General features: G+C 30.7%; 1 protein-coding gene across 1 annotated transcript in view; it reads left to right on the forward strand.

Moving 5' to 3' along the window:
* LOC128172394 (multiple epidermal growth factor-like domains protein 10) overlaps nt 1–8,666 on the forward strand; it is a 31,501-nt gene extending 22,835 nt beyond the window's left edge. The window contains exons 7-12 of the mRNA XM_052838191.1: nt 796–933; nt 1,122–1,259; nt 1,422–1,553; nt 2,088–2,225; nt 2,369–2,500; nt 6,091–8,666. Coding sequence (XP_052694151.1) covers nt 796–933; nt 1,122–1,259; nt 1,422–1,553; nt 2,088–2,225; nt 2,369–2,500; nt 6,091–6,293 — 881 coding nt within the window. The 3' untranslated portion in view covers nt 6,294–8,666. The remainder of the gene's footprint in view (nt 1–795; nt 934–1,121; nt 1,260–1,421; nt 1,554–2,087; nt 2,226–2,368; nt 2,501–6,090) is intronic.
* The last annotated feature ends 4,054 nt before the right edge of the window (nt 8,667–12,720 follow it).

The raw sequence follows: 12,720 nt of genomic DNA on the forward strand, positions 1-12,720 counted from the left end.
AATTGCTCGGGCTAATGTGAATTTAATGCACATGTTATTGTGAATCTAAAGTGCGGGAAAACATCAATGCAGGGTTTTTTACGCAGTGATGGAGAATAACAAGGCGTATTCAGAAGCTGACATGTAGAACAAGTTAGCTATTAGTATTTTTTTTTGATATGATATCCAACTATTTAAACTTATGAATGTGTCCATGCTTTTACTCTAATAATCGCAAATTTCCATTTTATTGCCTGTTAGCATTTTGTTGATGCCTCCACATGTCTTTTAAATTGGAAGCCTATTTTGATTAATCATAAGACTTTCAATGCTTAGTATACTCCAATTAAACTTGAAGGCATCAATAAAGAATGTTTAATTGAAATCTAGATGAAAAGTATGATTTAAGCAATGCCTATAAAACAAAGCATTTTCTCTGCAATTTTGAGTACTATTGAGAATTTCACTTCGGTGAACTTTTGACTTCATCATACATAAATAATTATATCGGGTTTCTTGAAGAAACTTGATAACCAATTCCTGATAAAAGAAAACCATAATAGTCAAAATTATAAAGACCGCGACTTGTTTGCTATTGTCAGTCACTGGAAATTGTATGTTTTTATCAGCCTTTTTAAAAATATTTCAATATTTATTTTTGCGATATTTCATGTTTTTATCAAATAGGAAAATATACTGTATAAAAATCGTTTCTCAGGTAAGCTCAGGTCAAAAAAAACAATTTGTGCCAAGCCAATTAAACACAAATTATGAGATGTCAATATATTTGCATCATATGTTATTCAACCGTTTCAGAGTGTGTAAAAGGATCGTATGGCACTCGCTGTAATGAAACATGTGGAAAATGCCGCGATGTAAACGAGTGTTCAAATGTCAATGGAATTTGTTTGAACGGATGTGATGCTGGTTTTGAAGGAGACCTATGTAGAACAAGTAAGCATGCAATGTCAAAGTAAACGCTGAAGTAGCTGAGCAACAATTTTTAGTTTCAATCACATGATCTGGCAAATAATAAATGCATATGCGTGTTTTAACATACGTATGATATTTCATATACATGTATATTTTCATACGTTTGTCATCAATATCTATAAAGCAATTCATTAATGTAATTAAAAAAGGGTGTGCCATCGGTTTATACGGCATTGACTGCAAAGAAATTTGTGGAAACTGTCGTGATATTGACCAATGCTTTCATACAAACGGAACATGCTTAACTGGATGTGATGATGGTTATCAGGGAGACGTGTGTAAAACACGTGAGTACAAGAACATAGATACATAAATCAATATGAAACCAAACAAAGTTTATAGATGTATAGATGATAACGCGTAACATTAACATAAAACAGTCGGCGAACTTGACAATGAATAATTAAAGGAATGATCAATTACTGATTTGATTTGTGTTTCAACACCAGCTTGCCCACTGGGTTTTTTTGGAAAAGACTGCATGAAGAAATGCAAGGAAACGTGTCTAGGATGTATTAATGTCAATGGTTCATGTGCTGCTGGGTGTTTACCGGGCTGGATAGGAAACTTTTGCGATAAAGGTATATATTCTGTATTTTCAAGCTATTGATATTATATTTCGCTGTCTTCAATATTTGTTTCGCTTAAGCTAAATACAGCTATTCATGTAAAACAGTTCCGATAGCTGCATATTGTCAATTGCATAAATTAATTTCAGGAATCAACTATTTATTTTTTCATGTACAATCTTTGAAAATAAATGCTACTAAATATTTTTTTTTTTATTTAATTCAATTATAGTTAAAACTTTTTTTACACTGTAGCACACACTGATGTATGCAAAACTGTGTTTATTCCATTCTTATACATAAACATTTTTTAAGCACCATTCGTTTCTGTTCCCTAAAATTTTAAAAATCATTAAGTAACCTTTTTTTTTTTTACAAATGTGTTTTTTTTTACGATTTGCTGTTGGTAGATTTATATGTGTCATATCTAGAATACGAGTGATTTTTTTTTCGATCGTTTAACGCACATATTAACAATTTGAAAAAAAAAAAAAAACCTTCACATAAACAACACATGTACATTTTAAAACGTATTACTCATTTCAGAGTGCCATACAGGATTTTATGGCGTCTCCTGCAAAAAGACATGTGGAAACTGTCATGATTTAAAACAATGTGACCACACCAATGGTACATGTTTAACTGGATGTTTGGCTGGCTATATGGGGGATATGTGTCAAACACGTGAGTACAAATGTAACCATAAATCAATCATATATATATTAATGTGTAAATGGACAAGTAAAAAAACAGGATACATAAAAAGATCAAATGTAATTAGTATGTTATTACTGTCAAACAAATTTGTTTTTATTCGTTTTCCCTAGGTTGCCAACCTGGCTTTTTTGGACGAGACTGCTCTGAGAAATGCATCGAGACATGCAATGGATGTAATGATGTCAATGGACTGTGTGACTATGGATGTGTACCTGGCTGGATAGGATATTTCTGCAATAAAGGTATAGCTCAAAATAATACATGTCATAGGGCAAATTACTAAAACAGGGGCTAACTGCAATCACAAATCACAATGGGAATCGAAAAGAAATCCACAACTAATACAATGCTCATATATCAAAAATTGAAAAAACCCTATCCTTTTCTAGATTCTATATCCTGCAACATATCCTACTCTATCCACTCTCGCTCTATACCCACTGTATACTATTTATTTTAGACAGATCGTTATAATGTTGACAATGATGCTTATTGAAATCATTATATTCTGTAAATCATAAAAACGTATTCAATACTATGAACATTTTTGTTTTTTTGCATATGTTTGTTTATAAATTCAATTCAAGTACATGTATATATGCACCATTAACTGGCTGGACTTGACATTTAGATCTTGTAGCATATATTTATGAACAACAGAATCTGATTAGATAGCATCGTAATTTCATAACCTATCATTTTATTTTTATTCGTTATACATGTACATGTAGGAAAGCATACAATAGCAAAGCTAAACATTCAATAAAATTCCAGCACAGTTTTGAATGTATATTTATAAATTGTATGATAATAAATGATTAAATAGTTAACCAAATCCCACAACATAGTTGTTGGTATTAAAAAAAACGAACTGATAAAAAGCGCATGCGCTTGGAAAGTAAGATTTTTCACGGTAATGAGTTTTCCAGTTTTTTTCTTCTTTGTTTTTGTTTGTCTTTTTCAGTATAATCTGTTCGATTTCTTTCATAATTGTTATTAAACCTATTTTTGAAATTTGAAATTATAATGCAACAGTCTGGATATTTAAAGGAGCGGACAGAATGAAATGCTCAAAAGAAATTGATTATATGAGGCCTAAAACGTAGGTAATACAGCTGACTGGAAAAAATAAACTTGTTGGGCTTTTGACTCTCTTTTTTCAATATACAGTGTATTGTTACAATTTGAACTATATATTTGTTCTGCATTATTTCTTTGTTATATATGTCAACACTCAATCCCATATACATGCCCAACAAATCTTATTTCAAAACGGGGAAGGAGATGCATTCCATTGTAACTTTTTATCTAAAATTGATTCTTAAGTTAAATTTCTCAATAATATTAAACACTGTCCAAAGTATGGTTTCTATATCTTAAGATTAGATAAAAGCCCCCATCCCTCTTTTGGAAGCAATTTCACCGTTTTATGCTTACGTTACATATTCAAATTGATTTTATTTTCACAGTATAGTTGACAACAAATCTGATCATGGTTCACAAATTAATATATAAAACTACAAGTTGTCAGTTGTATGCAAAAAAAATAAGAATTCGAGGGTATGCCGATTTCTTGTATATTTTTGAAGAAACAAAATTATACTCTCCGCCATTAGGGTTAGTCAATTCTTGGTTACCCATTTTTGAAGGTTTTTTTTCCATCAAAACTAAAACCACGCATTAAGGAATGGAATTAACTTTATTTATTTCTAAATTTGTCAAATAGTCATTTATCTGTATGCGCTAAATGAATAGATGCTTAATATATTAATCATTTACGTTATTATACAACCTTATATCATTTAAAGCATACATTTTTGTTACAAAACCTCATTGACTTTGATCCGCTAAAGCGTATCCACCACCTGACTCGCATTTTTTGCTTTTTCATGCTGGGTTTTCATAGTGTTTTGAAAATTAACTTTACACTCATCAGTTATAATTCAATCATAGTTTTAAGACATCATCTCATACATGTTGAAATATCAAAGGTATAAGCAGTTACTCTAGTGCAAGTATTTTCCAATTTTATTGGGAATTTTTTATAATGTATAAGAACAATTAATATGTTTATAGTGAATGAACATACTGATAGATTTGGAAAAAAATATTTGCATCAAAACACATATTGCGTATCATTAACGACTTTGATGAACCTTTTTTTTAAATGTTTGATGTTTTCAAACGAATATACGAGGGTTGTTCGGAAATTATTGAGACACTTTCTCTTCTCTTTTAATAAAAAAGATAAACTTTTGAAATTTCACCAAAACGTAAATCAGGATAGAGATTACCAATGTGAAAAGTTTCTTGTCCATGGCGTGAATATATAATTCCTGGTAAGCTGAACAACGTGCCTTCGTCCAGTGACCCGGCGCAACCGCAAACTTTTCGCAACGTCATTTTAACGCTTCTTATTTCTCCTGTGTTTTAAACACCTTACAAACGAACGGAAATACGAATTATTCTTTATTTCTCATTTTTTGTTTTCATTACAAGATGTCATCATTTACTTTTTCTCTCATTCTTGTTTTTTTAAGGGAAAAATCGAGTTATTTTTACTCGAAAGTCTTATTACTGTGAATGTCTTCTGCAGTCATTTTTATATGTTTTAGAACTGTTGATAACAGTTAGAGGGTCAAAATACTTGATAATTAATCCCTTTGGCCTAATTCTAGTTAAACAATCAGTGAACAAAATATGAGGAGCTGAAGCTATATACCTTGTCTTGTCATCGTATATTTTTTTAAGCAATTGCGTGGCCTTAAAAGGTCTTCTTCTGAGATTTCCACCAGTTTAACGGTTGTCAATGCGCCGCCTTGGCGTCAAAATTCAATGTAAAGTCGTTGTCAGATTTCTATTTTTGGTAAATATATGTGTACCATATCCGTATTTCAACTCGAACATCAGTGAAACTTAATCATAAGTTGGTCGCAAAGAATAGCAAAATGAACATATTTAATTTGATTTCTTTTATCATTAACTGTAATTCTACGGACACTTATAAAGTAGATGTTTAAGTTTTAAATCTCCGAGTTCATGGCTGCGCCGGTTACCCCGACAACCGACTTGTTTACCTACCGTCGTAAACAAAATATTAAATATTCTTTTAATATTACTTTGTTTTATTATTTGTTGGCGTTTCTTCAGTGTCTATGCCAATTTTCACCAAAATTCGTCAATTAAAAAAGAAAATATACGAGTTGTCTCAATAATTTCCGAACAACCCTCGTAGTTATTAGAATTGCCGATAAATATTATTTGTTTTAATGTTTTACTTGGAAATGATCAAAACTTCTGTAAGGGAATGTGTTTTTTGGTTAAATGTAGTTAGATATAATTCCGTAGAGTGTAATTGAGCATCTAAAGACGACGGACCCAATTCTATTTGCGCAAATATATCGCGCAGCGAAAAAGTGTGATTATTACGAATATCGAAGTCTAAAAATTACGTTACAATCATTTAATTTGGGTAGAAAATCTATTGCACATTTCTTTAAAAATATTTTTTTTTCTCCACAAGAACACTTTTTCCTATTATGTTCAATTGAAAAAAGAGAATTGTTATTTTGTTCATTTATTTTCATATATTTTTTGTATCTCTTACACATATTTTTTAAAATCACTATTGTAGAAATGAATTGGGTCCGTCGACCTTAATTTATTTCATCATAGCATGTCATTATAATTTCTAAGCAAACACACCACATAGCACATCATGACCATTGCATGCATTACATAACATTAAAACCCAAGATACTGTTTGTGCGCCATCATGCATTGTACAAACACTTTTACCAGTAATATTTTAAATTCCTTTTTACCGTTTAAGAATGTGACAAAGGATCGTATGGTTTTGAATGTAATGAAACATGCGGACACTGTCGTGATGTACAACAATGCTCCAATGTCAATGGCTCTTGCTTGACTGGATGTGATGATGGTTATGAAGGGGACTTATGTAAATCACGTGAGTATACAAACACAAAGGCACAGACGAAACAAGCTACTTATTATTATAAAAAGATCTTTTAAAAATCATATTGAAAAAACAAAAAAATGTGGTAAAAACATTTTTTTAATTACGCGATCCGATTACAAATGTAGTAGTACTAAAATAAACATATTTACGTTTTACTTGCGGCAAACATACATTGTAGAGGGTAAGTCTGTACGTCCGTATAAATTGATCATGGTTTACTGAATGTGATAAAAGGTTATCAAGGAAAATTGTATAACATACGCGAGTATATATAACATCTCTGAAAGTATTCATAGATAGATAGATAGATAGATAGATAGATAGATAGATAGATAGATAGATTATTCATATGTTTTTACACCGCATTGTTAATACTTATGCAAATTTGAAATTGTCAATAAAAAAAGAAGAAGGTACAGATAAATGAAGGTAAGTCCAATAGAACTCAAATTTACATGATATGTATAGTGTTTGTTTTGGTTAATATACCTTTATCAAGATCACAAAAACAATCAAACAACGTAAGTTGCACACAATTGGTTTTAACGTATTTTGATTATAACGTATTATACTGTGTGGTTTTCTTAATGTTAGATTTCAACAATTTATCAATACCACTTGTATTGCAGGGTTTAGTGATTTGACTCAATAATATTCCATTCAATCTTTGTGAATGTTCTTTATGAAAAATTACGAGGAAAAAAATGGTATTTGATCTAATCATGAACAAGTTTCCATTCATTCTGCCCATGGTGTATAGTTATCGAAACTTTACGCCCAAAGCATTTGATATCTCTCTATTTCAATATAGGAAAACGCCTGGTGTAATTCAAGTTGCTAAAATTAATTTCAGTGTTTGATTACTCTTATTTGTTAAATATAAAAACATTAATCGATGACAATAAAGTTTTCTTCATAATAAAAAATAACTATATTTTTTCTGACTATCAGGACAATAGAAAGTTTATGTTCCCCTCGAAAGCAATTATTTTTCTTGACGTCGCCAGGTGAAATAGTTTCTTGTTTGGGAAAACATAAACTTGCTATCGTCCTCAAAGCAGGTAAGTACATATATTATATACATAAATGTTCATAATATTTAATCCGATCTTACTATATGTCGCTGATACACGAATCAATTTAACTTCCGGTATTTATTATTTCAAGATGTTTTTGCAAACCGTACTGTATGTTTCGTGTACAGTTAAAAAGTAAAAAAAAAAGAGAAGAAGACAGCGAATGGTGCTTGTTATGCGCAATGTAACAATTAACAACATATTAGCTAATATCATTGTAATGACGGCAGTTTTGGGAAAGGTATGGTAAGTATTTGTTTTCTTAGTGTAATACTTGGGAAGGAATGACATTATATTTTGATGATCATACAGGATTGTGAAGGATGCACGTATAAAATATCATTTTGAGCACTGCACAATCTATGACTAAAACGTAGGTTGTTAAAAGTAACAAAACGAAACCAAAATTGATATGTTCTGTACATATTAAACAGTGAGGATACTTATATAATGTGATATCAATCTGACTTGTTGATGGTTATAGATGTTATTGTTTAACGTTGCTATTTTTTGTCTTGACCATGTTTACTTCTTTAACTTCCAATGGCTTCAATGATATATCTCGATTTTTATAAATAAAAAGCCCTAGTCAAACAAAAAACACGTGTACTAAATACGCAAATGGTTGATTTACTATACTTAAGTTTTTGGGCATTTCGCCATACGCACGGGGGTATTTTTAACGGATTTAAACGTACTGCGTAACTATTGTAAATTCCGCCTATTCGTCAATTACCACTTTTACCATAGACTTCAAATTATTGCTATCTATTCTTTTTCTCGGTTGACTTTGTTGACAATAGTAGGTATTTGAAAAATATTGTGTAACAGTGATAACGAGTGTTCACATTTATATCAATCATTTCCTTTTCTACAAGTTTTGTCTTTTGTCTTAAAAATAAAAATTTAAATATGTACTTAAATAGTCTGGGCGACCTGAACATGAGAGAAATATATTCACTGATATAAGAACTGATTTAAGAACATAGATCGTCTGAATAGGAGGACATATTCTTGGATCCGGATGGTGATGGCTTTTTTTTCAAAAATGAAATCTTCTGATTTTATCATTAACAGTAATATATTGTAAACAAGAATCATAATTTAATCTAACCTAATTATAGGAACAGTGATCATTTCTTCTTTCATACCTGACACATTTTGCAATTTGCTTATGGAGACCAGGTGTCCTATTATTGTGAAGATATGAGAACGATGTTTTAAGGAATGCTCAGAAGTAATTAACATAAAGAGAATACCAAGTAAGTTACCTGGAATAATAGTGTTTCGAAAAACAGAACATTATATAGATTTTACTTAGAAAAAGAGCAATACGAATAACAAATTAAATGGAAGTTTAACGGCGAAAAAAAAGAAAATTGAGATTCTTATAAATTGTGTAGTATATACCTATATGTATGTTCCTTTAAATTGTATGTGCCAGTATGTTTTTGCTTTTTGATAAGTGAACGTATGCCATGTAGGTATAACAATACCGATGTATATCTACTAAGGTCTAATGCAGATGGAAAGTCCGAGGTTATAATTCCTCAACAAAGCCAAAAGAAGTTCACAAACCCCCCCCCAAAAAAAGAATCATACTGACGTCATTCAAAAGTACAGCGTTGATATAGGGACAATTTAAGAAACATATGACATGCAATCTCATTTGATATTCAGCAGATTTTAATGATGGCAGTTATGGGAAAGGTACAGTAAGTGATTTTTTCCTCAGCATGATCAGATAAAAAGTGATACTTGGGAAGCAATGCTATTATATTTTAATGATTAAAAGGGATTATGGAAGATGCACGTATGCACGTATGAAATATTATTTTGAGCACTGTACAGTCCATGACTAAAACGTAGGTTGTCAAAAGTAACAAAACAAAACCAAAATTGATATGTTCGGTACATATTAGACAGTGAGGATACCTATATAATGTGATATCAAATTTGACGTGTTGATGATTAAGGATGGTATTGTTTAAATGATATTATTTGTTTTGACCCAGTCTACTTCTTTTTAGCGGATTTAAGCGTACTGCGTAACTAGTGTAAATTCCCCCCAACGCGTCAATTACCACAGTGACTTTTACCATAGACTTCAAATTATTGTTATCTATTTTTTTTCTCTCAGATGACTTTGTTGACAATAGTAGGTATTTGAACGATCTTCTGTAACAGTAATAACGAGTGTTCACATTTATGTGAATCATTTCCTTTTCTCCACATTTTGTCTTTTGTCTTGAAAATGAAAATATTAATATGTACTTAAATAGTCTGAGTGACCTGAACATGAGAGAAATATATTCACTGATATAAGAACTGGTTTAAAAACATAGATCCTCTGTATCGGAGAAAATATGTTTGGATCCGGATGGTAATGGCTTTTTTTTTTTTTTACAAAAATGAAATCTTCTGATTTTATCATTAACAGTAATATATTTTAAACAAGAATCATAATTTAATATAACCTAACTATAGGTGACCATTTCCTCTTTCTTACCTGACACATTTTGCAATTTGCTTACAGGGAGACCAGGTGTCCTATAATTGTGAAGATATGAAAACGATGTTTTAAGGAATGCTAAGAAGTAATTACCAAAGAATAGCAAGTAAGTTACCGAGAATAATAGTGTTTCGAAAAAAGAACATTATATAGAATTTACTTAGAAAAAAACGAGCAATACGAATAACAAATTAAATGGAACTTTTACGGCGAAAGAAAAAAAAAGACAATTGAGATTTTTATAAATTGTGTAGTATATACCTATATTTATGTTCCTTTAAATTGTATGTGTCAGTATGTGTTTGCTTTTTGATAAGTGTACGTATGCCATGCAAGAATAACAATACCGATATATCTCTACTATGGTCTAATGCAGATGGAAAGTCCAAGGTTATAATTCCTCAACAAAGCCCAAAGAAGACTAGTTCATAACCCCCCCCCCCCCCCCCCCCGAGCAGAAAGAATCATACTGACGTCATTCAAAAGTACTGCGTTCATTTAGGGACATCTAAAGAAACATATGACATGCAATCTCATTTGATATTCAGCATATTTTAATCTAGCAGTTGTATGGTTACAAGAATGTTAACGCTACAAATAATTATGAAACTGTTTCGTATGATCATAATAGCTATATGTTGATGAATCCTTTTAAATACTTTATTTCTTTTCTTGAACTTTTGCCGCAAAATAAAAGAGAAATGAAGATAATAATACATTTTGTAAGCATATATAGCAATTGATTTTTTAAATGAATGTAAATGTTAGTATTTGTATTTTAATTAGCGTACTTATGTTTTGCAGGCATGGATCTACCAAATTGTCCAAATCAGGTGGAAATTTCAGAGTACTCAATGACATGTTTTGTGATAAATTATATTTAAAACTGCTCTAATTTTGTCTTGTGCACCCTTAACCACAACCCTTCCAATAAGACACAACCCTTTGTTTTATCTGATGGTAACTTGTTTATTAGAGATTTAAAGATATATTGAACCTATCATGATAGAGGAATTTTTTTTAAAGGGAACCAAATTTAAGATAATGTAGTTTGTTTACATTCATTGACATTACTTAAGATGTATTAATATTTTTATATAGTAATATGTAATTATGTAATATGATTTCAAATCAGACTAACTGATCTGTCAAAAAGAAATAAGTTCTTTTTAAAGGAACTTGCAATTTAACGGTAAATGAATAATTAAAACAGTTTTTATGATAAAACTGTTTTGGGATTAAACATCGCTTTTCTTTTCATATTCTCTGTATTTTTTTGTATTTTATTTTATGATACTGTGAGTTGTTTTAATCACATTTTGTCTGTCGTCCGGCCTCTGTCTGTAAACCTTTTACATTTCCAACATATTCTGAAAAACTACTGGGCCAATTTTATTAAACTTTGTAAAAAGCATTCGTAGGTTAAGGGAATTAAAAGTTGTGAAAAATAAGGATCGCGCTTTTTTAAAAGGGAAGATTATAACGAATTATTGAAAAAAAATTAGAAATATTTTAAAAGAAAACTGTTTTCTCAACAACCGTTTGGCCAGGAAAGCTGAAAGTGTGAAAGCATCACCAGGTACTGTAGATTAAAAGTTGTGAAAATCATGACCCCCATGGTAGGATGGGCCTACAATGAGCGGAAGTGAGGGTGTCAACATTTTACATAGAAATATAAAATACATCTTTGAAAATCTTCTCAGAAAATAATCAGGTAGGGTGTAGCCACAATGGTGTGTGTGTGTGTGGGGGGGGGGGTCAACATATTACATATGGATATATAGAGTAATTTCTTTAAAAATCTTCTTATCAGAATCTTATCAGCAAGGATAGAAGACACTTGTGTGGAATCATCCTCTGGTATTGCATATTTAAAGTTCTGAAAATCATGATCACCGGAATTAGAGTGAAACCACAATTGTAGCGGGGCGGTAAAATTTTCAAAGGAATATGTAGAGTAAATCTTCTTAAAATCTAATCAGCTAAGAAAGTTGAAACTTCTGTTGAAGCATTCTCAGGTAGTGAAGATTCAAATTTGTGAAAATGATGACCCCAAGGGTAGGGTGGGACCATAGGGGGGGGGGTCGGAATTTTAAATAGGAAATAGGAATGTATAGAGTAAATCTTTCACAAAGGGACTAATGGTAATAAACATAAGAATATTCAGGGGAGGGGGTGGGGTTATTTACACATGATTTACATGTGGTATACTACATTGTCAAAATGGTTTATATTATAACTCATTTAACCTGTTTTTATCATACCTATTGTTCCTCAGGTGAGCGATGTGACCCATGAGTCTCTTGTTTGACACAGGTTACAAAGGTTAAATGACAAACCAATGACGTTTGTATACATGTTTTTTTTTTCATTACTTCAGTTATTCTGGTCATATTTATACAAAATCGTATTTTGAAATTGATTATCAGTGTATTTTTTTATGCAATTATTTATTGTGGTTTGTTCTTTTTTTGTTTTGTTAATCTCTTTCTAAATGAATGCATTTCATACAACCAAATACAATATGTCCATTAAATACCGTCATTAAATTAAGATGTTTTAATCAACTGTTTTAATATTATGAAGAAAATCAAATTGATCAAAATATAACGTTGGGATAATTAAAAAAAATACGATACTAGTATGGTAAGATACAACAGATTACCAAAGTGGGATAATTTTAAAACATTATGATACCAGTAATGGTAAGATACAATTGCAAGTGGTTACCACAGTTGGGTAATTTTAAAACATTACGCAAAGAGAATGATAACCCTGTGGCACTTGAAATTATTTAAACTTTTTTTTAAGTTAAAAAAAAAAAAATTTGAATTTAGAAAAAAAAAATTAAAAAGAAATTGACAATACATGTATAACTAGGTTGGATTTGAT

The sequence above is a fragment of the Crassostrea angulata genome, chromosome 2 (genome assembly GCF_025612915.1).
Source record: "Crassostrea angulata isolate pt1a10 chromosome 2, ASM2561291v2, whole genome shotgun sequence".
Lineage (NCBI taxonomy): Eukaryota > Metazoa > Mollusca > Bivalvia > Ostreida > Ostreidae > Magallana > Magallana angulata.